Below are 25593 nucleotides of genomic sequence, written 5' to 3'. Positions count from 1 at the left end.
TACAGGTAAATTTTGTAATTATTTTAACTAGGTAACAATTAAATAGTTCTTAACTATTTAATAGCTATTGTACCTGGTTAAAATAATTACAAAGTTGCCTGTAAAATAAATATTAATCCTAAAATAGCTATAATATAATTATAATTTATATTGTAGCTATATTAGGATTTATTTTACAGGTAAGTATTTAGCTTTAAATAGGAATAATTTATTTAATAAGAGTTAATTTATTTCGTTAGATGTAAATTATATTTAAGTTAGGGGGGTGTTAGTGTTAGGGTTAGACTTAGCTTTAGGGGTTAATCCATTTATTAGAATAGCGGTGAGCTCCGCTCGGCAGATTAGGGGTTAATAATTGAAGGTAGGTGTCGGCGATGTTAGGGAGGGCAGATTAGGGGTTAATACTATTTATTATAGGGTTAGTGAGGCGGATTAGGGGTTAATAACTTTATTATAGTAGCGGTGCGGTCCGCTCGGCAGATTAGGGGTTAATAAGTGTAGGCAGGTGTCGGCGACGTTGAGGGGGGCAGATTAGGGGTTAATAAATATAATATAGGGGTCGGCGGTGTTAGGGGTAGCAGATTAGGGGTACATAAGGATGACGTAGGTGGCGGCGCTTTGCGGTCGGAAGATTAGGGGTTAATTATTTTAAGTAGCTGGCGGCGACGTTGTGGGGGGCAGGTTAGGGGTTAATAAATGTAATACAGGGGTCGGCGGGGTTAGGGGCAGCAGATTAGGGGTACATAAGTATAACGTAGGTGGCGGTCGGCAGATTAGGGGTTAAAAATTTTAATCGAGTGGCGGCGATGTGGGGGGAGCTCGGTTTAGGGGTACATAGGTAGTTTATGGGTGTTAGTGTACTTTAGGGTACAGTAGTTAAGAGCTTTATGAACCGGCGTTAGCCAGAAAGCTCTTAACTCCTGCTATTTTCAGGCGGCTGGAGTTTTGTCGTTAGAGCTCTAACGCTCACTTCAGAAACGACTCTAAATACCAGCGTTAGAAAGATCCCATTGAAAAGATAGGATACGCAAATGGCGTAGGGGGATCTGCGGTATGGAAAAGTCGCGGCTGAAAAGTGAGCGTTAGACCCTTTAATCACTGACTCCAAATACCAGCGGGCGGCCAAAACCAGCGTTAGGAGCCTCTAACGCTGGTTTTCACGGCTACCGCCGAACTCCAAATCTAGGCCTGAGTTTGCTATTTCTGAACAAAGGAGATCACTTAGAAGCATTTACAACCATTTCTGCCATAATTGCACAAGTTGTTTGTAAATAATTTCAGTGAGAAACCTAAAGTTTGTGAAAACGTTTGTGAAAACAATGAACAATTTTTTTTATTAGATCACATTGCCCGGTGAAATGGTGGAATGAAATATACCAAAATGGGCTTAGATCAATACTTTGGGTTGTCTACTAAAACAAAATATATACATGTGAAGGGTTATTCAGGGATTCCTGACAGATATCAGTGTTCCAATGTAACTATTGCTAATTTTGAAAAAAAAAAAAAATGGTTTGGAAATAGCAAAGTGCTACTTGTATTTATTGCCCTATAACTTGCAAAAAAAAGCAAAGAACATGTAAACATTGGGTATTTCTAAACTCAGGACAAAATTTAGAAACTATTTAGCATGGGTGTTGTTTGGTGGTTGTAGATGTGTAACAGATTTTGGGGGTCAAAGTTAGAAAAAGTATGTTTTGTTTCCATTTTTTCATCATATTTTATAAAATATTTTATAGTAAATTATAAGATATGATGAAAATAATGGTATCTTTAGAAAGTCCATTTAATGGCGAGAAAAACGGTATATAATATGTGTGGGTACAGTAAATGAGTAAGAGGAAAATTACAGCTAAACAAAAAAAAGGGGTTAAAGGGAAACTAAACCCAAATTTTTTCTTTTATGATTCAGACAGAGCATGCAATTTTAAGCAGCTTTCTAGTTTACTCCTATTATCAATTTTTCTTTATTCTCTTGCTATCTTTTTTTGAAAATCAGGAATGTAAAGCTTAGGAGCCGGCCCATTTTAGGTTAAGCACCCTGGATAGTGCTTGCTTATTGGTGGCTATGTTTAGCCACCAATCAATAAGCGCTACCCAGGTGCTGTACCAAAAATGGGCCAGCTCCTGAGCTTTGCATTCCTGCTTTTCAAATAAAGATAGCAAGAAAAATTGATAATAGGAGTAAATTAGAAAGTTGCTTAAAATTGCATGCTCTGTCTGAATCATAAAAGAAAAAAATTGTGTTTAGTATCCGTTTAACATAGAGATCCATACATATACATATATGTATACAGATGTATTTATGTATTTATATGTGTATATATATATATGTTTTTACAGACATATATACAGATATAAACACATACATACATATGTACACACACACACATATATATATATATATATATATATATATATATTTATATATATATATAAAAGTGGCATTAGAGCCATTTGCAGTTAAGTAGATGAAAACATGAAAATTCATATTTATGCAATATGCATATTTAATAAAGTGTTATACTGTGTAATTACTGTAAATATTTCACATTCCAATGCTCTCCACATAGCACAATATGTTCTATGTATTTATAAATAGATATTCATATATATATATATATATTTGTATATATCTATACCAATATATGATCATATATACAGTGGGGCAAAAAAGTATTTAGTCAGCCACCAATTGTGCAAGTTCTCCCACTTAAGAAGAGGAGAGAGGCCTGTAATTTTCATCATAGGTATACCTCAACTATAAGAGACAAAATGTGGAAACAAATCCAGACAATCACATTGTCTGATTTGGAAAGAATTTATTTGCAAATTATGGTGGAAAATAAGTATTTGGTCAATATCAAAAGTTCATCCCAATACTTTGTTATATATCCTTTGTTGGCAATGACAGAGGTCAAACATTTTCTGTAAGTCTTCACAAGGTTGTCACACACTGTTGCTGGTATGTTGGCCCATTCCTGCATGCAGATCTCCTCTAGAGCAGTGATGTTTTGGGGCTGTCGCTGGGCAACACGGACTTTCAACTCCCTCCAAAGGTTTTCTATGGGGTTGAGATGTTGGCTAGGCCACTCCAGGACCTTGAAATGCTTTTTATGAAGCCACTCCTTCATTGCCCGGGCGGTGTGTTTGGGATAATTGTCATGCTGAAAGACTGAGCCACGTTTCATCTTCAATGCCCTTGCTGATGGAAGGAGATTTGCACTCAAAATCTCACGATACATGGCCCCATTCATTCCTTCATGTACACGGATCAGTCGTCCTGTTCCCTTTGAAGAGAAACAGCCCCAAAGCATGATGTTGCCACCCCCATGCATCACAGTAGGTATGGTGTTCTATGGTTGCAACTCAGCATTCTCTCTCCTTCAAACACAACGAGTTGTGTTTCTACCAAACAGTTCAACTTTGGTTTCATCTGACCATATAACATTCTCCCAATCCTCTTCTGGATCATCCAAATGCTCTCTAGCATACTTCAGACGGGCCCGGGCATGTACTGGCTTAACCAGGGGGACACTAAAACCTAACATTACAAAAAATAAAAAACACTAAAATCACAAAAAATAAAAAAAAAACGACCATTACAAACAATAAAAAAACTAACATTACAAAAAAAAACAACAAAATTATCCAAAAAAATAAAGATACCCTTTTTTAAAAAAAAAAAAAAAACACCCCAAAATAAAAAAGCCTAATCTAGAATAAACTACCAAGGGCCTTTAGGGGGGCCCTTATAATGGCCTTTTGTAGGGCATTGCCCTAAAGATATCAGCTCTTTTAGTGAAAAAAAAAATACAAATACCCACTAACATTACAAACCCCCACCCGCCAAACCCACAAAATAAAAAAAACTATCTAAAAAACCTAAGCTACCCATTGTCCTCAAAGGGGCATTTGTATGGGGATTGCCTTTAAAAGGGCATTTAGCTCTTTTACAAGCCCAAACCCTAACCTAAAAAAACCCCCACCCAAAAACCCCTTAAAAAAAAGCCTAACACTAACCCCTCGACTTACAGTTTTTGAAGTCCCCCTTGAAGCAGCTCTCATTCTATTGGCTAATTCAAATTAAATCCTATTGGCTGATCTGAATAGCCAATAGGATTTTAGCAGCCCTAATTATTATTGGCTGATTCAATTTTTTCAGCCAATAGGAATGCAAGGGACACCATCTTGAATCGCATCCCTTGCATTGAAGATTCAGTGTATGGCGGCGACTGTATGAAGAGGATGCTCCACGCCTGATGTCTTCAGGATGGACCTGCTCCGCTCCTCAGGGATCAAGATAGAAGATGACGCCAGGATGAAGTTGAAGAGGCTGCCTGGATGAAGACTTCTCGCCATTTGGATCAGGACGTCGCCGCCGGGATGAAGATTTAATAGGCTGACTTCGGCGGGATGAAGATCCTTCAAGCGGAACTTCAAAAACTGTAAGTGGATCGTTGGGGGTTAGTGTTAGGCTTTTTTTAAGGTTTTTTTGGGTGGTTTTTTTTTTTTTAGATTAGGGTTTGGGCTTGTAAAATGCCCATACAAATGCTCTTTTCAGGGCAATGGGTAGCTTAGAAATAGGTTATTAATTTTGGGAGGTTGGTTGGGTGGTGGGTTTTACTGTTGGGGGTCTTTGTGGTTTTTTTTACAGGTAAAAGAGCTGATATATTTGGGGCAATGCCCCACAAAAGACCCTTTTAAGGGCCATTGGTAGTTTATTGTAGGGTAGGTTTTTTTTATTTTGGGTGGGCTTTTTTATTTTGATAGGGCTATTATATTAGGTATAATTATTTTTTATTTTTGATAATTTCGTTTGTTATTTTCCGTAATTTAGTGCTTGTTATTTTTAATAACTTAGTATTTTTTTTATTTTTTGTAATTAGATACTTTGTAATTTTTAGAGTAGTGTTAGGATTTTTTTAATGTGTAGTTTAGTTTTATTTCATTGGTAGTTATTTTAATTTAGTTTAATAATTATATTAGTTTATTTTGTTAGTTTAAACTTAGTTTTTTTAATTTGACAGGTAAGTTTTAATTTAATTTAAACTAGGGAAATTGTTATAAAGTTAGGGGGGCGTTAGGTTTAGGGGTTAATAGTTTAATTTAGTATATTTCATTGTGGGGGCTTGCAGTTTAGGGGTTAATAGGTTTATTATAGTGGCGGCGGTGTAGGGCTTAATAACTTTAGTATAGTGGGGGCGATGTGGGAGGACGGCAGATTAGGGGTTAATAATATTTAAATAGTGTTTGCAATGCTGGAGGGCGGTGGTTTAGGGGTTAATATGTTTATTATAGTGGTGACGATGTCGGGGAGCTTCGGAATAGGGTTTAATACATTTTTTAAGTGGCTGCGATATCGGGAGCGGCAGAGTAGGGGTTAATACATTTATTATAGTGTTTGTGATGCGGGGGTGCCTCGGTTTAGGAGTTAATAGGTAGTTTCAGGGTGTTAGTGTACTTTGTAAAACTTTAGTTATAAGTTTTCTGCAACAGCTTTGTAGTGTAAAACTCATAACTACTGACTTTAGATGGCGATACAGATCTTGTCATTTTAGGCTGTAACGCTCGCTTTTTAGCCTCACCGCAAAACTCGTAATACCAGCGCTATGGTAATCCCATTGAAAAATTTTAATTTTATGAGTGCGGGACTGACGTTGCAGTACAGGCTAAAAGGCTTGCGGTACACCTATACCGACAAGACTTGTAATGGCGGCGGTGCTGTTTTAACGCTGAAAATACCATATTTTCAGCATTAAAAGATGAACGCACAAACTTGTAATCTAGGTGAATCTTTTTAAACAATATCAATTTTTGTGTTGACTGTCCGTTTAAGTTCACTAATTTTAAATATATCCGATGCATTTCTTATGTTTTTATCTTTCATTTTTTTTCTCTCCAGTAAAGTTTATTAGTATAACGTAATTACTTCCAGGTCTTTCTTGTATGCTATTGCCCATAAAAAAAATATTCTGAAGGCTGCATGGGTGGGAATGCCCACAGACAATTCTGTTTATGCCCATAAAACATTCTAAAGACTGAAGAGCTGATTTGAGGTTCTTGCCTCCATTCTGTTCCTATATTCGGAAGGCTCAATATAATGCTAGGGTTGGCAGCTGTCCAGTAAAATCTTCACAGAAATAATGGACAGTTAAATGTCCAGTATTTTAAACTGCATTTCGATAAATAATACATTTATTGAGTAGGGGGGATGGTTACTTGTGAGATGAGACGTATGCCTCTACGTTGTTTTTCTTCTTCTAGTATTTTGTTTCTGTTTTTTAATGTGCCCCTCTGATTAAACATTGGCCCCAGCTTGGCCCCCCCAGTAAAATTTGTCTAGAACCGCCACTGATATATATATATATTTATATATATATATATAGCTATAGATACAGTATATACTGTACAAACATACCATCAGATATACGTAGAAATATGTATTTATGAATAAATAGAACATATTCTTCTATGTGAAAAACATAGGAATTTCAAATATTCATATTTCATGTCGGGTTAGCGCCCTTGAGACTATGCGTTCTGGTAAGCGCACTTGAGAATATGCGTTCAGGTTAGCACCCTTGAGAACATGAGTCCGGGTTAGCACGCAATATTCTAATTGCCATAGAAGTAAGCTTTTTGTGCGTGTCAGTTTAGAGCGAGAGTGATAACTTTATACTTTCAACTTGTAATACAAGCCCAACCCGATGCATACATAGGGGCCGATTTATGAAAGTGCAGACGGACATGATCCGCTGTAGCGATCATGTCCGCCACACATCGATAAATCCCGACAGCATTTATCATTGCACAAGTAACTTATGTGCCATAAAAACTCCTCCTATGCATGAAAAGGGGACTATTTGATTCCAGCTTTTCAATCAAACAGAAAACTCTATTTCAGCAACTTTTAAAGGATTTTTTGAATATTAAAATTTTACACCTTATATGAATTGATTTTTTGTATGTTTTAATTGACATTTCTTGATTGTTTGCATCTTTTTTTCAATATTAATGTTGTCCCTAGGTTTTAAACCCTTGCAAATTACACTCCAGGGCAGTAACACACGTTTGCACCACATCAGTATAAAAACCCTGATCGTTTATATGACGGGACTTCTCGATGCAACTCTTTACACTGCACATAATTGAATTCCTTAAAAAGGGTCTTATACAAAGAATACTTTTCACATCTTGGTTGGCATAAGCATTACATTTCCTTTATTCTATAGGTTAGTTTAATGGTTTAAAACTCTGCAGCTCAGAACTTACAAGAAGAGATGTCATACAAAGTCCTTATAAGCAATGCATTGCTGCAAATATGGCTATCATTTAGTGGGGACAAAATAAAATATTAGAATTTGCCTGCTTTCTGTAAGATAGTCTAACACTTAGATGATGATATATTTTTTAAAGTGTTGAATCTTACAACAAGAGTGATGGAAATAATACAAATATGTATGTTATACTACTGCAGAGTAATTATATCTAATTCACAGTGATATTATTCAATCACATCACTATTCAGGTGGGGGTGCTCAGTGCTATTATATATGTAGAAATAAAATTGAAAAAATGAAAGAAGCATCCAATCTGAGTACCCACTTAAATTATCACTAGATGTAACTTTTCCAGCATGAATTCATCCCCTAAAACTTTACTTTTAATCTATCATTAAAATATTGAAAATTACATAAAATCGATTAAAATACATACGATACTAAAGGTGTCCGCTACTTATGCCTTTAATGTGTCCAACAATTAAAGCATTCATCTGAGCAAGTGAGGCCTATTTATCAACCCGTCAACCGCAAATACACTGGAATTCCGCAGCGTAATTGTGGCAAGCCTGATTCCCCTTATTTATCAAAGCCTACAGACCGGCAAAAGTTGAAATTTGTGACGTAACACAAATGCACATTCAGCACTATCTGACAACTTTTGCTAGTTAACAAATATCTAACAGGTACGCTTGCCACTATTCCGGCCCAGCGTACCTGGATTTCAATCCGCCGCCCTGGAGGCCGCGGATGCCATAGGAATTAATGGGAGTCTGAAAGCAGCGAAAGCTCATGTTCGCTGCTGCCTGATATCCCATTGATTTCTATGGTAGGATAAAAGCTATGTTTACACCTAACACCCTAACATAACCCCCGAGTCTAAACACCCCTAATCTGCCGCACCGACATCGCCGCCACCTACATAATGTTATTAATCCCTATTCCATTGCTCCCCGACACCACCGCAACATAATAAAGTTATTAACCCCTATTCCTCCACTCCCGGACCCCGCCGCTACCTACATAATGTTATTAACCCCTTTCCCGAGGCTCCCGGAGCCCACCGCAACTAAATAAATGTATTTACCCCTAAACCCCTGGCCTCCCACTTTACTAGCACTAACTAAACCTATTAACCCCTAAACCGCCAGCCCCCCACATCGCCATAAACTAAATTAACCTGTTAACCCCTAAACCTAACAACCCGCTAACTTTATATTAAATATATATATATATATGGGGACTTCCGGTGGGCGGAATTACTGGATGGAAGCAAGTGCTGGGAGCTTTGCATGTCTGAGCTACAAATAACGCTAAATTCTCATTCTACACCGCCATCCAGCTCCCCACATTATGTGTCTTGCTAGGAGACTTTGAAGCGGTCATCGCTAGCTGACTTTTTGAAAGTGAAGGGCGTCACATCGGTCATAGCCCCCGGGAGCAATTTACGAAACCCTTGGGGTCCCCCATCTTGGTGCATCAGTTCAGCTAACTCGGGCACTGTTAAAGCTGATTAACAGCTGATGCTGGAATCCTGGTTTATATTAACACAGTGGCTGCACCCCCTACCAACATTATAACACAGAAGTATTACAGATTTTGCTGCGCTGACGATAACCATTGCACACCCCCGCTACAACCATGCAGTGTGCAGTTGAAATGGTGCTGACTGATCTATCAGACTTATTCGTACCTCTATTTGACTCACTCATTGCACAGTGTTCAAGCCTAAGTGAATCAATTCGGCTGAGGCCGGCCCAGACCCCCGAGGGAGGAGCTCGGCAAGGTAACGTGAAAGAGTCGGCGCCAATTTCAAAACAAGAGGCAGTGAATGCCATTTTGGATGCCGGGAGAACAAGTGGTATCAGCATATCACCAGGCTTTATGCAAGAACGGATGGAGCCCGGAATTTCCCACGAGACATCAACCGGCACTATTCAAGAGAGAAGTGGAGTCGTTCTTCTACCATCTGGCTCCGTTGACTCGCTGCAGGGCTCTCTCCAAGTACTGTGCTCCAAGCTGACCTCGATATACCTACCGGCTTACAAGACATCCAAGGTCAATACACTCGCACACTACCTTCGGTGTCCGCGGCAATTTCTTCCAGGGGTGCTGCTCTCCCCATATCGCTAAGTGTATCATGCTGGCTGGCTACCAGACTCACCCCATGAACCGCTGGCTCGGGCAAAGTTGGTATCGGCTAGAATGGGAGGACCGCATGCAGGCTGACTCACATGGTATATGGACTAACGCTTCTCAAATTTGGACTGGCTCCATTAAACTGGACAAGAGATAAGGTTATGCAGAACTCCGCAGGGGTTTATTAACGGAAACCATCTACTATGCAAATATGCTGTGTATTTTTATTGATATGCTTACTTGGTTCATCTTATGGGTCTGTTCTCCTACGTTTGGTAAGTTGCAATAGTTGTGTTATGTTGAGTTGGGGTCCTTTCCACTGCAATCTTCCTGTCACAACTTATTATATACTCTTTTTTAGATTAGGGCAATTGAACATACCGTAGCAGAAACAGTTCATATGCAATGTTGTCAATTGTCTTATACTCGCCAGCAGACATGTTTATGAATAGGCGAAGCCTTGCAACTAGATAGTTTTAGATATGTTCTTTTTTGTTGGACATACTGCAACACTCTAAGGCCTAGATTTAGAGTTTTGTCGGTAACGACCCGCGTAGCTAACGCTGGCTTTTTTCTCGCCGCACCTTTTAAATACCTCTGGTATTGAGAGTTCACAGAATGGCTGCGTTAGGCTCCAAAAAGGGAGCGTACAGGCATATTTACCGCCACTGCAACTCTCGATACCAGAGTTGCTTACGGACGCGGCCAGCTTCAAAAACGTGCTCGTGCACGATTCCCCAATAGAAAACAATGGGGCTGTTTGAGCTGAAAAAAAAACCTAACACCTGCAAAAAAGCCGCGTTCAGCTCCTAACGCAGCCCCATTGTTTGCTATGGGGAAACACTTCCTACGTCTGCACCTAACACTCTAACATGTACCCAGAGTCTAAACACCCCTAACCTTACACTTATTAACCCCTAATCTGCTGCCCCCGCTATCGCTGACCCCTGCATATTTTTTTAACCCCTAATCTGCCGCTCCGTAAACCGCCGCTACTTACATTATCCCTATGTACCCCTAATCTGCTGCCCCTAACACCGCCGACCCCTATATTATATTTATTAACCCCTAATCTGCCCCCACAACGTCGCCTCCACCTGCCTACACTTATTAACCCCTTATCTGCCGACCGGACCGCACCGCTATTATAATAAAGTTATTAACCCCTAATCCGCCTCACTCCCGCCTCAATAACCCTATAATAAATAGTATTAACCCCTAATCTGCCCTCCCTAACATCGCCGACACCTAACTTCAAACATTAACCCCTATTCTGCCGACTGGAGCTCACCGCTATTCTAATAAATGTATTAACCCCTAAAGCTAAGTCTAACCCTAACACTAACACCCCCCTAAGTTAAATATAATTTAAATCTAACGAAATAAATTAACTCTTATTAAATAAATTATTCCTATTTAAAGCTAAATACTTACCTGTAAAATAAATCCTAATATAGCTACAATATAAATTATTATTATATTATAGCTATTTTAGGATTTATATTTATTTTACAGGTAACTTTGTATTTATTTTAAACAGGTACAATAGCTATTAAATAGTTAAGAACTATTTAATAGCTAAAATAGTTAAAATAATTACAAAATTACCTGTAAAATAAATCCTAACCTAAGTTACAATTAAACCTAACACTACACTATCAATAAATAAATTAAATAAACTACCTACAATTATCTACAATTAAACCTAACACTACACTATGAATAAATAAATTAAATACAATTCCTACAACTAAGTACAAAAAATAAAAAAGAACTAAGTTACAAAAAATAAAAAAATATTTACAAACATTAGAAAAAAATTACAACAATTTTAAACTAATTACACCTACTCTAAGCCCCCTAATAAAATAACAAAGACCCCCAAAATAAAAAAATGCCCTACCCTATTCTAAATTACAAAAGTTCAAAGCTCTTTTACCTTACCAGCCCTGAACAGGGCCCTTTGCGGGGCATGCACCAAAGAATTCAGCTCTTTTGCCTGTAATAAAAACACATACTATACCCCCCCCCAACATTACAACCCACCACCCACATACCCCTAATCTAACCCAAACCCCCCTTAAATAAACCTAACACTAAGCCCCTGAAGATCTCCCTACCTTGTCTTCACCTCACCAGGTCCCGATCTGTCCAGAAGAGCCTCCGATGTCTTGATCCAAGCCCAAGCGGGGGGCTGAAGATGTCCATGATCCCGCTGAAGTCTTCATCCAAGCGGGAGCTGAAGAGGTCCATGATCCGGCTGAAGTCTTCATCCAAGCGGGAGCTGAAGAGGTCCATGATCCGGCTGAAGTCTTCTATCAACGGCATCTTCAATCTTCTTTCTTCAGGATCCGTGTTCATCCTGCCGACGCAGAACATCCATCTTCACCGACGACTTCCCGACGAATGACGGTTCCTTTAAGGGACGTCATCCAAGATGGCGTCCCTCGAATTCCGATTGGCTGATAGGATTCTATCAGCCAATCGGAATTAAGGTAGGAAAATTCTGATTGGCTGATGGAATCAGCCAATCAGAATCAAGTTCAATCCGATTGGCTGATCCGATCAGCCAATCAGATTGAGCTCGCATTCTATTGGCTGTTCCGATCAGCCAATAGAATGCAAGCTCAATCTGATTGGCTGATCGGATCAGCCAATCGGATTGAACTTGATTCTGATTGGCTGATTCCATCAGCCAATCAGAATTTTCCTACCTTAATTCCGATTGGCTGATAGAATCCTATCAGTCAATCGGAATTCGAAGGACGCCATCTTGGATGACGTCCCTTAAAGGAACCGTCATTCGTCGGGAAGTCGTCGGTGAAGATGGATGTTCCGCGTCGGCGGGATGAACACGGATCCTGAAGAAAGAAGATTGAAGATGCCGTTGATAGAAGACTTCAGCCGGATCATGGACCTCTTCAGCTCCCGCTTGAATGAAGACTTCAGTTGGATCATGGACATCTTCAGCCCCCCGCTTGGGCTTGGATCAAGACATCGGAGGAGCTCTTCTGGATCGATCGGAGAACCTGGTATGGTGAAGATAAGGTAGGAAGATCTTCAGGGGCTTAGTGTTAGGTTTATTTAAGGGGGGTTTGGGTTAGATTAGGGGTATGTGGGTGGTGGGTTGTAATGTTGGGGGGGTATTGTATGTGTTTTTTTTACAGGCAAAAGAGCTGAATTCTTTGGGGCATGCCCCGCAAAGGGCCCTGTTCAGGGCTGGTAAGGTAAAAGAGCTTATAACTTTTGTAATTTAGAATAGGGTAGGGCAGTTTTTTATTTTGGGGGGCTTTGTTATTTTATTAGGGGGCTTAGAGTAGGTGTAATTAGTTTAAAATTGTTGTAATTTTTTTCTAATATTTGTAAATATTTTTTTATTTTTTGTAACTTAGTTCTTTTTTATTTTTTGTACTTGAGTTAGTTTATTTAATTGTATTTATTTGTAGGAATTGTATTTAATTTATTTATTGATAGTTTAGTGTTAGGTTGAATTGTAGATAATTGTAGGTATTTTATTTAATTAATATATTGATAGTGTAGTGTTAGGTTTAATTGTAGATAATTGTAGGTAGTTTATTTAATTTATTTATTGATAGTGTAGTGTTAGGTTTAATTGTAACTTAGGTTAGGATTTATTTTACAGGTAATTTTGTAATTATTTTAACTATTTTAGCTATTAAATAGTTCTTAACTATTTAATAGCTATTGTACCTGGTTAAAATAAATACAAAGTTACCTGTAAAATAAATATAAATCCTAAAATAGCTATAATATAATAATAATTTATATTGTAGCTATATTAGGATTTATTTTACAGGTAAGTATTTAGCTTTAAATAGGAATAATTTATTTAATAAGAGTTAATTTATTTAGTTAGATTTAAATTATATTTAACTTAGGGGGGTGTTAGTGTTAGGGTTAGACTTAGCTTTAGGGGTTAATCCATTTATTAGAATAGCGGCGAGATTCGGTTGGCAGATTAGGGCTTAATAATTGAAGTTAGGTGTCAGCGATGTTAGGGAGGGCAGATTAGGGGTTAATACTATTTATTATAGGGTTATTGAGGCGGGAGTGAGGCGGATTAGGGGTTAATAACTTTATTATAGTAGCGGTGAGATCCGCTCGGCAGATTAGGGGTTAATAAGTGTAGGCAGGTGGAGGCGACGTTGAGGGGGGCAGATTAGGGGTTAATAAATATAATATAGGGGTCGGCGGTGTTAGGGGCAGCAGATTAGGGGTACATAAGTATAACGTAGGTGGCGGTCGGCAGATTAGGGGTTAAAAAAATTTAATTGAGTGGCGGCGATGTGGGGGGACCTCGGTTTAGGGGTACATAGGTAGTTTATGGGTGTTAGTGTACTTTAGAGCACAGTAGTTAAGAGCTTTATGAACCGGCGTTAGCCCAGAAAGCTCTTAACTCCTGACTTTTTTCTGCGGCTGGAGTTTTGTCGTTAGAATTCTAACGCTCACTTCAGCCACGACTCTAAATACCGGAGTTAGAAAGATCCCATTGAAAAGATAGGATACGCAATTGACTTAAGGGGATCTGCGGTATGGAAAAGTCGCGGCTGGAAAGTGAGCGTTAGACCCTTTCCTGACTGACTCCAAATACCGGCGGTAGCCCAAAACCAGCGTTAGGAGCCTCTAATGCTGGTTTTCACGGCTACCGCCAAACTCTAAATCTAAGCCTTAGTTTTGTTTGATCCTCACACAGCTCCCCTGAATACATGGTGCTAAGAGTTCTACTTGAAATATGGCTTCTGTATCTTTATGTATTCTAAATACCAATGGGTTATAACAGCTCCCTTTCTGGCTCATTCTAGGTTAACTGCATAGGTATAATGTACAGGATGTAAACTGAATAAGCTGAGGGAGACAGGGGCTGAACTCTGTGCAACATAACCTGCTAGTAATTCATTAGTGCTCCACCCCAAATTAAATATACTTTATATAGTCTTACTTATAAAGTCCTACCTTTTAAATCCAATCTCACCTAACTACTAATTCATCATTAATTCCTATAAATGTTCTGCAGTCTTGACAGGCTGCATCTATATGGGGCTGCATTGTGAGTGCTATCCCAGAGATTTATCAGAGCTTATAGCATCCTAGCTAAAGTTGGCTATACTTATGCAGCTCCCTTTACATATTGAAGGTATTGCAGAAAAGCGCTGTTTATATCGCAACCCAGCTCATCATACTAAGCTCAGAGGCAAACCTATACGTTTCCAGCTCAATTGGGCGTTATCTTGGTACCCTAATGTCCCTCTAGGTTTTGCCTCTTCTAAACCCCTTTGGAATGCCTGAAGTAATACCTTTTTTTTAATCCCTAAATTCAATATGTGATACAGGTATATATCTGCTGGAGCATCTCTTAACCCATTGAGAAAACAAGCTCTTATACTGGTGTCTTCCATTCATTAAAAGCTGGGGATTGTATTAATATTAATATATCAACATGTCCATCTTTTATTAGGCAGTTATCCACATGCCTCTAAAAATACTTGGGATTGGGGTGATTTAGTTTTAGTTTATATGTTTAGGTTAGTGAGTCTTATGTTATTGATTTGTTATATGTTGTGTTGTTTAAACTAATATAAAAATTAAGAGGTGCAGGTGCAGTGGGAAATAACAAGCAGCTGATGTTGATATAGCCCTCACTGCATGGATTGATCCATACTATAACACTGTTCTAATCGTAAACTAGCAGATAACATATGTGCCATATGTTATGAAAATGAGCTGTTAACCCTCTTTGTATTCTCTGATAACAACTGTATCAGTAATGACATTGTATCAATATTCAACATGTTGTGCTTAATTCAGGATATGAAATGTAATGTTGCTGTGATCTGGCATGTCATTGTATGCATCTAACTCATTGTACCTGTAACTCTTTAATAAAAAGAATAAATAAAAAAAAAAAAAAAAAAAAATATATATATATATATATATATATATATAACTCATCCCTATCTTATAATGAATTAAAACTTACCTTTAGATTTAAATTAAACTATATTAAACTATTAATTAACCTACCCTAACTGTTATACTAAAATTACATTAAACTATATTAAACTATTAATTAACCTACCCTAACTGTTATACAAAAATTAAATTCTTAAACTATATTAAACTAATAATTAATCTACCCTGTTATACTAAAAGTACATTAAACTACAAATTAAATTAACTAAATTACATATTTAAAAACCTATCCCTACTCAAATAATTTAAATCTACTATTAAAAATTACAAAGTTACAAAAAAACTAACAACTAAGTTACAAAAAATAATAAACACTAAATTACACAAAATAAAAAATAAATTATTAAAAATATTTAAACTAATTACACCTAATCTAAGAGCCCTATGAAAATAAAAAAGCCCCCCCAAAATAAAAAAACCCTAACCTACAATAAACTACCAATGACCCTTAAAAGGGCCTTTTGTGGGGCATTGCCCCAAATAAATCAGCTCTTTTACCTGTAAATAAAAAATACAAATACCCCCCAACAGTAAAACCCACCACCCACACAACCAAACCCCCAAAATAAAAACCTAATCTAAAAAACCTAAGCTCCCCATTGTCCTGAAAAGTGCATTTGTGTGGGCATTGCCCTTAAAAGGGCATTTAGCTCTTTTTCAAAAGCCCAAACCTTAATCTAAAATTAAAACCCACCCAATAAACCCTTAAAAAAGCCTAACACTAAACCCCGAAGATCCACTTACAGTTTCTGAAGAGCTGACATCCATCCTCAACGAAGCGGCAGAAGTCCTCATCGAAGTGGCCAAAGTCTTCATCCAAGCCTGCAGAAGTATTCATCCAGACGGCATCTTCTATCTTCATCCATCCGGAGTGGAGCGGCTCCATCTTCAAGACATCCAATCAGCCAATAGGATTGAGCTCGCATTCTATTGGCTGATTGGAATAGCAAATAGAATGGAAGCTCAATTCTATCAGCCACATGGAATCTAAGGGACGCCATCTTGGATGATGTCATTTAAAGGAACCTTCATTCGGAAAAAGACGTCATAAGAAGAGGATGCTCCACGTCGGATGTCTTGAAGATGGAGCCGCTCCGCGCCGGATGGATGAAGATAGAAGATGCAGTCTGGATGAAGACTTCTGTGGACTTGGATGAAGACTTCGGCCGCTTCGATGAGGACTTCTGCCTCTTCGTTAAGGATGGATGTCGGCTCTTCAGAAACTGTAAGTGGATCTTTGGGGGTTAGTGTTAGGCATTTTTAAGGGTTTATTGGGTGGGTTTTAATTTTAGATTAGGGTTTGGGCTTTTGAAAAAGAGCTAAATGCCCTTTTAAGGGCAACGTCCATACAAATGCCCTTTTCAGGGCAATGGGGGGCTTAGTTTTTTTAGATAAGGTTTTTATTTGGGTGGTTTGGTTGTGTGGGTGGTGGATTTTACTGTTGGGGGGTATTTGTATTTTTTATTTACAGGTAAAAGAGCTGATTTCTTTGGGGCAATGCCCCGCAAAAGGCCCTTTTAAGGGCCATTGGTAGTTTATTGTAGGCTAAGGTTTTTATTTGTTATTTTTAGTAACTTAGTTGTTAGTTTTTTGTAACTTTGTAATTTTTAATAGTAGATTTAAATTATTTGAGAAGGGTTAGGTTTTTAAATATGTAATTTAGTTAATTTAATTTGTAGTATAACAGTTAGGGTAGATTAATTAATAGTTTAATATAGTTAATGTAATTTTAGTATAACAGGGTAGGTTAATTATTAGTTTAATATAGTATAATTTAAATCTAAAGGTAAGTTTTAATTTATTATAAGATAGGGATGAGTTAATATTTATTATATAGTTAGCGGATTGTTAGGTTAAGTGGTTAATAGGTTAATTTAGTTTATGGCGATGTGAGGGGCTGGCAGTTTAGGGGTTAATAGGTTTAGTAAGTGGTAGTGATGTGGGAGGCCAGAGGTTTAGGGGTTAATACATTTAGTTAGTTTCGGCGGAGTCCAGGAGCGGTGGAATGGGGGTTAATAGGTTTATTAGAGTTGTGGCGGTATCGCGAAGCAGCGGGATAAGGGTTAATAACGTTATTGAGTTGCGGTGGGCTCCGGGAGCGGCGGGATAGGGGTTAATACATTTATTAGAGTTGTGGTGGGCTCCGGGAGCGGCGGGATAGGGGTTAATAACTTTATTTAGTTGCGGCGGGGTCTGGGAGCGGCGGGATAGGGGTTAAACAGTTTAGTATAGTGGCGGTGTATACATAAAGCTGTGAAAAAGTCGAATAGCAGCGAGATCGATGAATGTTTAGTTAACAACAGTCATCATCACCCCGTACTTGGTGCGCAGCTTTTTGACCACGATGTTAGGCGATGTCAGACGAGCGTATTGGTGCTGTCGAATGCAAGTAAATTGATGGCTTGATAAGTAGGCCTCAGTGTGTAACCAAACATATTTAAATGTTCTTACAGTGAAATATTGTGCAATTATTAAAACTTTTTGGGTCAGGGCGTTAAACTACTGAAATAAAATCTCAGGTAAGTATTTCATTCATTATTGCTAAGCTACAAAAACACCCATAGTATCAGTATCGCCTGATACGCATTTCGCTCTTCGGCTTTAACCAAGGCGGACTGGATTGTAACCCATGCTGGAGTTAAATATCCTCAACTGACCAATCATTAGCTATTTAATTATACAAGCCCATTATTGCATCATACTATTATGTATGATATAGCCTTTTGCCAATGATGTTCCAACTTTCTGATCACGTGATCTAAAGACGTCCAGTCAGTTTACAGGGGGAGGAACAATATTCCTATTCCATTAACTGGAATTTATTATCCATGACAATCTTTTTGAATTAGGAATCTGGAAATGTCATACTTGTTAGACATGAGGAGAAGGAGTTAGTGCGGTTATGATATCCTATGTTCTGACGTATTTTGCTCGCGTGCTAACTTTTTACTTTCAACTTGTTATACCCAAGCTATTTTTTTAACATGAGCACAGTTAGAACTCAAGCTCAAAAGAAAAAAGTTTGCGACTTGTATTCTTGGCCTAAATTAGTAAAACCAACAGAATTATTTATACAATATTTCTGAGTCATTTACATTTGCATTCCTTCTTTTTGTGTGATTTTCATACTCTGTTTGTAGTCTTTTTTTCAGACTTTCATGGCCAGAAGTTTTAACCATTGAATGGGAAATTACTTTGTCAGCTTACAACAAAAAACAGCATACACGTGTGATTTTTTTTTTTTCTTTTCAAAATGCTTATTTTATACTACACTTATGTAGGTGGATTGATACAACACACATACACTCTACAATATCACTATACAATATAGAGAAAAATGGTTCTTGTATCAAAGTTAGAAAAAAGTCTTGGTTTTATAAATATCAACTTCAGTGAGTCGGTGTAAATGATAACAAATGAATATAAGTACATTTAAGAGGTTATACTGGTCTGAAACATCTAATTTAGTTTTAGGGTATTTCAAATCTGAAAATAGTTTTTGGATCTACTTAGGCCAGACCAGACAGAACCTTTAAAATAACAAGGCAGCATACGTTACAGGATTTTTATCCCGTGGTTATATAATAATTAGCAAAGAGCTACCCCTTCTCTGGGGAGTTACAATTTTTTAATTTCGAGATTCATGGAGAGCATGCAATTTTAAATAAATTTCCAATGTATTTCTATTATATAATTTGTTTTATTGTCTTTGTATTCTTTATTGAAAAGAATACTTAGGCTTAAAAGCTGCTGATTGGTGGCTGCACACATATGCCTCTTATCATTGGCTTTCAGCTAGCTCCCAGTAGTGCAAAACTGCTCCTTCAACTATGGATACTGTCATGAGATGCAGGAAACAGCATAGAAGGAACAATGCTATTTTATTGCAGAGCATAGAAGTATACAGCTTGAACAACACATCTAACTTGGTAACTGCGACATAGACAATAACGGCCCTAAACCACGCCCCCATCCGGTGATGTCACTTCCCACTCTCATCACATCTTCCCCCTTTTCAAAGGACAAAGCATACATTTTTTTTTTAATACATCAAATAGCAAGGTATACAAGAAGCATACTAAAATAGTTTTGTTTAGTATACAACAAATAACAAGTTAAAGAGAATATCTGTATAAACAACATGAATTACATCCTGACTTGAACATTGGGGTGGACTACCCTAGTCCACAGCGGGGTAGACTACCCAAGTCCACAGTGACCATGGGATTATTCTGCCCATACTTCCGGTCACTGCTCTAACTAGTGCTAATCCCGATATCGGGCTGGAAGTTTCACCACTCTTCCACTTTATGTCATTCGACATGAACTGTCCTCTGATACAGAAAAAGGTGATTGAGAGTCTACTGGAGGCAAAGATGTATCCCAGCTGTGATCTTGCTGAGAGGAAGGCACCCCTCTTAAAACAGGGGATCCCACCAGCGGTGGTACTGAGAAATCCACTTCCAAGCTCTCAGGTACAGGCTGAAGATATTTTTGATTTCGACGTGTGACTGTCCCTCCATCAGTAAGGACTATATAAGACCTTGGTTCTGGAGAGCGTCCAATTACCGTAGCAGGCGTCTTCCATTTCTTCTCATCATCCAGTCATCCAGTTTAATTCTGACACTTTGCCTCGCATTCAGCTCCTTCAAGGGCCTCACAGAGTGTCTTCTGTCATAGAAGAATCGATTGCCCCTTTTTGTCTCTTCATCCCTGCTAAGGACCTCGTCCCGAGGAATAGAGCTAGTTGGCTGGAAGACACCCACAGAGGGTAAGGTGGTGCAAATCTGACGTCCTAGCATCAGCTGTGCCGGGCTAAAACCCGTGGCTTGAATGGGAGTCACCCTATAGGACAAGAGGGCTAGATACGGCTCAGATTGCTTCAAAATGAACTTTGTTGTTTGAACTGCCCTTACAGCCATTCCATTGGCCTGCGGGTAATGTGGATTTGACATGGAATGGACAAAATCATATTCACTGCTGAAAGAACTGAACTCCGTGGAAGCAAACTGCATTCGGTTATCACTCACTAACTCCATTGGTATGCCCCACAAGGCGAACAAGCTCTTGAGACGAGTGATAACGGCTTGACTTGTGATCTCATTCAAGGGTGCAATCTCCAAATACCTGGAATAGTATTCAATCATGACTAGGTACTTTTTCCCATGCAGTTCGCACAAATCAGCAGCTATTATCTGCCATGGGCCTGCAGGCAGTGGAGTAGAAATCCAGGGCTCCCTTCTCTGAGTAGGCTGGCGTTCCCGGCAAAAGGCACATTTTGACACATGGCTTGCAATGTCGGAACTGATCCCAGGTCCTCATCCTGCCGTAGCTGCCCTTTCTCTGCACTTTGTAATGCCCAAGTGGCCATCATGAATCCTGCTTAACACCTCCTGCCGCATGCTAACAGGAATAACAATGCGGTCCTGGAACAGCACTAACCCATCCAGCTCAGTGAGCTGCGACCTTTCTGACTGGTAAGAACTTAAAGACATCCAGGCTGCCCGGCTCTCGGGCCAACCTTCTTTTATGTACTTAATAACTTCTTGAAAGTCTGTATCTAAATATGTCTCCTTTCTTATTTGTTCTAGCTTCCCTGAAAAAATGGATTTGGAGGCCAGAACTGAATCTACATACACTTTCACATCTGATTCCGTTGAAGATTCTTCAGCAGCAGTCAGCGGGAGCCTAGAAAGTGTATCTGCCACTACCAGTTGTTTCCCCAGCACATGCACTGCCTGAATGTTGAACCTGAGCAGCCTCATCAGAAGTCTCTGGCATCTTAGGGGTGTTTTTGTCAATATCATAGGAGTTGATTAGAGGGACTAGCGGTTTATGGTCAGTCTCCAGACTAAATTTCTCTAAACCCACTAGGTAACGCTGGAAGCGCTCACAGGCCCAAACTGCAGCCAGGCACACTTTCTCAATTTGGGCGTATTTCGACTCAGCAGCCGTCAGTGTATGGGAACAGTAGGCAATGGGCTGTAGTTTGTTCTCATTCAACTGCAGGAGGGCGGCCCCTAACCCATAACTGCTTGCATCAGCACTAACCATAGTCTTTTTGGAATGGTCATAGAACCCCAACACTGGGGCAGACCCCAGCAGGGACTTGGCCTGCACAAAGGATTCTTCCTGTGAAGGTCCCCAGATCCAGGCAACATCTTTCTTTAGCAACTCTGTGATAGGGTGTAGTATTGTGGATAAATCTGGAAGGAACCTGCCCACATAATTTACAAGGCCCAATATTTGTCTCAGCTCATATACATCAGAAGGACTTTTCATCTGTTCAATAGCACGGATTTTATCGGGTTCCGGCTTGATGCCATCCCCATTGATGATATGCCCAAAGTAACATAACTCAGCTTTCCTAAAATGGCATTTCTCCTTATTTAATTTCAGCCCGGACTCTCTAATGGTCTGCAGCACACAGCTCAATCGCTGATCATGTTCTTCCAATGTAGACCCATACACCAAAATGTCGTCCATGACGACTGCCGTGCCCTTGTGGTCTCTTAGGAGAGAACTCATCTCTCTTTGAAAGATTTCAGGAGCAGAGGATATCCCGATGGGGAGTCTGCAGAAGCAAAACCGAGCTACAGGTGTAATGAAGGTAGTCAGTTTGCGGCACTTTGGATCTAGAGGTATCTGCCAGAAGCCACTGGAAGCATCCAGTGTAGGGAAGAACTTCACCCCAGCCAATTTCAGAGCTATGTCTTCAAGTGTCAGCAGCACATATCTCTCTCTCTTCACCACCTCATTCAGACTTTTCAAATCTACGCAGATGCGTACCTTCCCGTTTTTCTTCGCAACAGGCACATGCAGAAGTTCCTTCTCCACTTGAGGCATGAGCGGGAATGGAATTCTACGAGGAGTGGTAATGCTGCGTCACCTTTAAGTGATTTTAGGATTGGGTTGCAATTCAGGAGGCCCAATTCACCGAACATGTCTTCTGAAATCTCATTCACTCTGGCGACCAGGCCCAAACCACAGGCTGCTTTTCTGCTCAATTGGTTGTTAACACACTGACCTCTAATCACATGTACCCACATGGTGAATTTCCTCTGCTTGTACTCGCAGCTGGCAAGAAACTTCCCTGCACAATCGATGCGGCCACCAGGACTATGAACTTTTGTTGTAACATTCGCCAGCTGAGGCTGTCGAGGCAGTTTTATGAATGCTGCAAGGGACATAACAGTGATGTCTGCTCCTGTGTCAATCTTAAAGGCAACTTTGGCTTCCATTACAGTAAGAGTAACCCGCTAATCTTCATCTGAACCAGACCATTCAACAACAGACCCAACAAAGGACACTTCTTGACCCTCCTGGTCACTATCCACCTGCATTTCTTTAATGTATTCGGTATTACACACCACTTCAAAATTGCCCATTTGGTTAAATTTTCTACATATTTTATCTTTAGCAGGGCATACCACACTCTGAACATGGGTATGGTTACACTGCATGCAGCGAGCATGCTGCGCCCATCTGCTTCTGGGCCTATCTGTTGCCCTTGGTCTACCGTTCACACTGTACCTTTCACTAGCAGCTCTCCTGAACTGCTGCACTTCATCCACAATACTCTTAGACCTCAGATCAGCACTTTGCTTTTTCACCAGTTCACTCTGGCGGGCCATCCTAATAGCCCCATCTAACGTCAATTCAGCCTCCAACTGTAGCTTCAGTGAGACTTCAGCATCTGCAATTCCTATGACTATTCTGTCTCTGATTTGTTCCTCTTTAGCAACACCAAACTCACAGAATTCAGCTATATTCATACAGGCTGCGCACAAATGACTCCACAGATTCTCCCACACGCTGGGCACGTTTGTGAAAACAAGCCCTCTCATGAATCACATTTCTTTTGGGTACAAAGTGGGCACTGAGTTTGTTCATAACTATTTCAAAGTCAAATTCTTCCCCTTCATAAAAAGTGCATTGAACACTGACTTTAGAATTAAGAATTAACTTGTACTTCACCACTCTCCTTGTCCAGCTTGGAAGCGATCCTGAAGCGCTGAAACCGCTGACGCCATGTGGGCCAAGCTGCAGGCTGAGAGAAATCAAAAGGCTCAGGTGGGGTAAACTTCGACATCGTCATTAATCAGGAAACAGAAGCGCAGGCCAGTACTTCTGACACCATGTCATGAGATGCAGGACACAGCATAGAAGGTACAATGCTATTTTATTGCAGAGCATAGAAGTATACAGCTTGCACAACACATCTAACTTGGTAACTGCAACATAGACAATAACGGCCCTAAACCACGCCCCCATCCGGTGACGTCACTTCCCACTCTCATCACAGATACCAAGGGATAGATTTACCAAAGGTCGAGCGGACATGATTCACTGTAGCGAATCTTGTTCGCTCAACCTCGCTAAATGCTGTATATTGAATATGTAACATTCTGAAAAAGACAAAAATAATATATTTCTCCAGATGATGAATCTACTTCAAAATACATTCTTCTAAAAAACTGTTATGCAAACCCATGAAAACAGGACAACTAAATCATTGTTATAAAATGACAAGTGAAATAATTTGAGTACAAATTAGACCTAACTTGCAGTGTACAGAAAGTGTTTTGTTAATTTTATAACCAATAATAACCTTTATAACTTAAAAATGCTACAAGGGGAAAATATCTTACGTGTAACTTTTCTAGTAGGATCCACTCATTCACTGCAAAGAGAGTAACCTGAAACAGAGTCATCACCAAGACTTGCACTGGGCTCACTTTGCCCAAGACTCCACCAAAGGCGATGCAAACGGATCCCACACAGAAGTCAGCATTTATAAGGCTGCAAGAAAAAAAAATGACATATGTCTGATTTAGTATGTTTAACCATTGTTGGCATTTATGGATCCTGTAAAGAAAAAAATCTTAAGAATTGCATATGATGTAGGCCTACTAAATAATAAATAATGATTTTTGTATTATTATTATTATTATTATTAATAATAATAATAATAAATTAGCCTAAACCAATGGAATAATGTGGGTTAACACCATTATAGCATGTTACCCATTAATACCGTAAGTAATAACATACGATTTGGTAAAAGTGTTTTTAGCGTACATTCAGCACTGATTTACTATTTTCTTTGCAGGTTTTCCTGCATTAAAGAAAAAATCATTTGGAATCTTTGGTGATATAGTTGATGATGAAATTGATGATGTCATGTAGGGTAAATTGTTCTATGAGTAGAGAAATTATTGTTAAGGCCTACTTCTGTTTCAGCATTATAATACAATAATGCATATGTAACGCAATGTTACAGTATTGTAAAATTGAATCTAACATAATAGATAAAAGCTGATGATTAATGAAGCAATTTTTGTAGATATGTCAAATCTATTTTGAATATATACTTTATTTTGTGCTTGTTTGTATTTATCTATATAATTCTGTATGTGACTAGAATAGATAGTTATGATCAAACAACCAATTTTGCAATCAGCCAAGCTGGAAAATAGAACTACTAGAAAAGCGTGGCCGAACTGTTAGCCAACGGACATTTGGCTGACAGACATTTGGCCGACGGATAATAGTCCGACAGACAAGTGGGTGTCAGATAACAGTTCGGCCATGAGATAGATAGATTAGATAGATAGAAAGATTAGATAGATACATTGGTTTGATAGATAGATAAATTTGATAGATTCGATAGATACAGGGAGTGCAGAATTATTAGGCAAATGAGTATTTTGACCACATCATCCTCTTTATGCATGTTGTCTTACTCCAAGCTGTATAGGCTCGAAAGCCTACTACCAATTAAGCATATTAGGTGATGTGCATCTCTGTAATGAGAAGGGGTGTGGTCTAATGACATCAACACTCTATATCAGGTGTGCATAATTATTAGGCAACTTCCTTTCCTTTGGCAAAATGGGTCAAAAGAAGGACTTGACAGGCTCAGAAAAGTCAAAAATAGTGAGATATCTTGCAGAGGGATGCAGCACTCTTAAAATTGCAAAGCTTCTGAAGCGTGATCATCGAACAATCAAGCGTTTCATTCAAAATAGTCAACAGGGTCGCAAGAAGCGTGTGGAAAAACCAAGGCGCAAAATAACTGCCCATGAACTGAGAAAAGTCAAGCGTGCAGCTGCCAAGATGCCACTTGCCACCAGTTTGGCCATATTTCAGAGCTGCAACATCACTGGAGTGCCCAAAA

At 39.1% G+C, this 25593-nt stretch overlaps 1 protein-coding gene across 1 annotated transcript in view; it reads right to left on the bottom strand.

Annotated features, from left to right (window-relative positions):
• The window catches only part of LOC128663366 (ammonium transporter Rh type C-like), a 243097-nt gene that overhangs the window by 58415 nt on the left and 159089 nt on the right, over window positions 1–25593 (bottom strand). The window contains exon 3 of the mRNA XM_053717668.1: window positions 24065–24215. Coding sequence (XP_053573643.1) covers window positions 24065–24215 — 151 coding nt within the window. The remainder of the gene's footprint in view (window positions 1–24064; window positions 24216–25593) is intronic.

Source organism: Bombina bombina, chromosome 6, assembly GCF_027579735.1.
Source record: "Bombina bombina isolate aBomBom1 chromosome 6, aBomBom1.pri, whole genome shotgun sequence".
NCBI classification, from domain to species: Eukaryota; Metazoa; Chordata; class Amphibia; order Anura; family Bombinatoridae; genus Bombina; species Bombina bombina.
The sequence above is the reverse complement of the archived record's forward strand: the minus strand, read 5'-3'. Positions and strand labels throughout refer to the sequence as shown.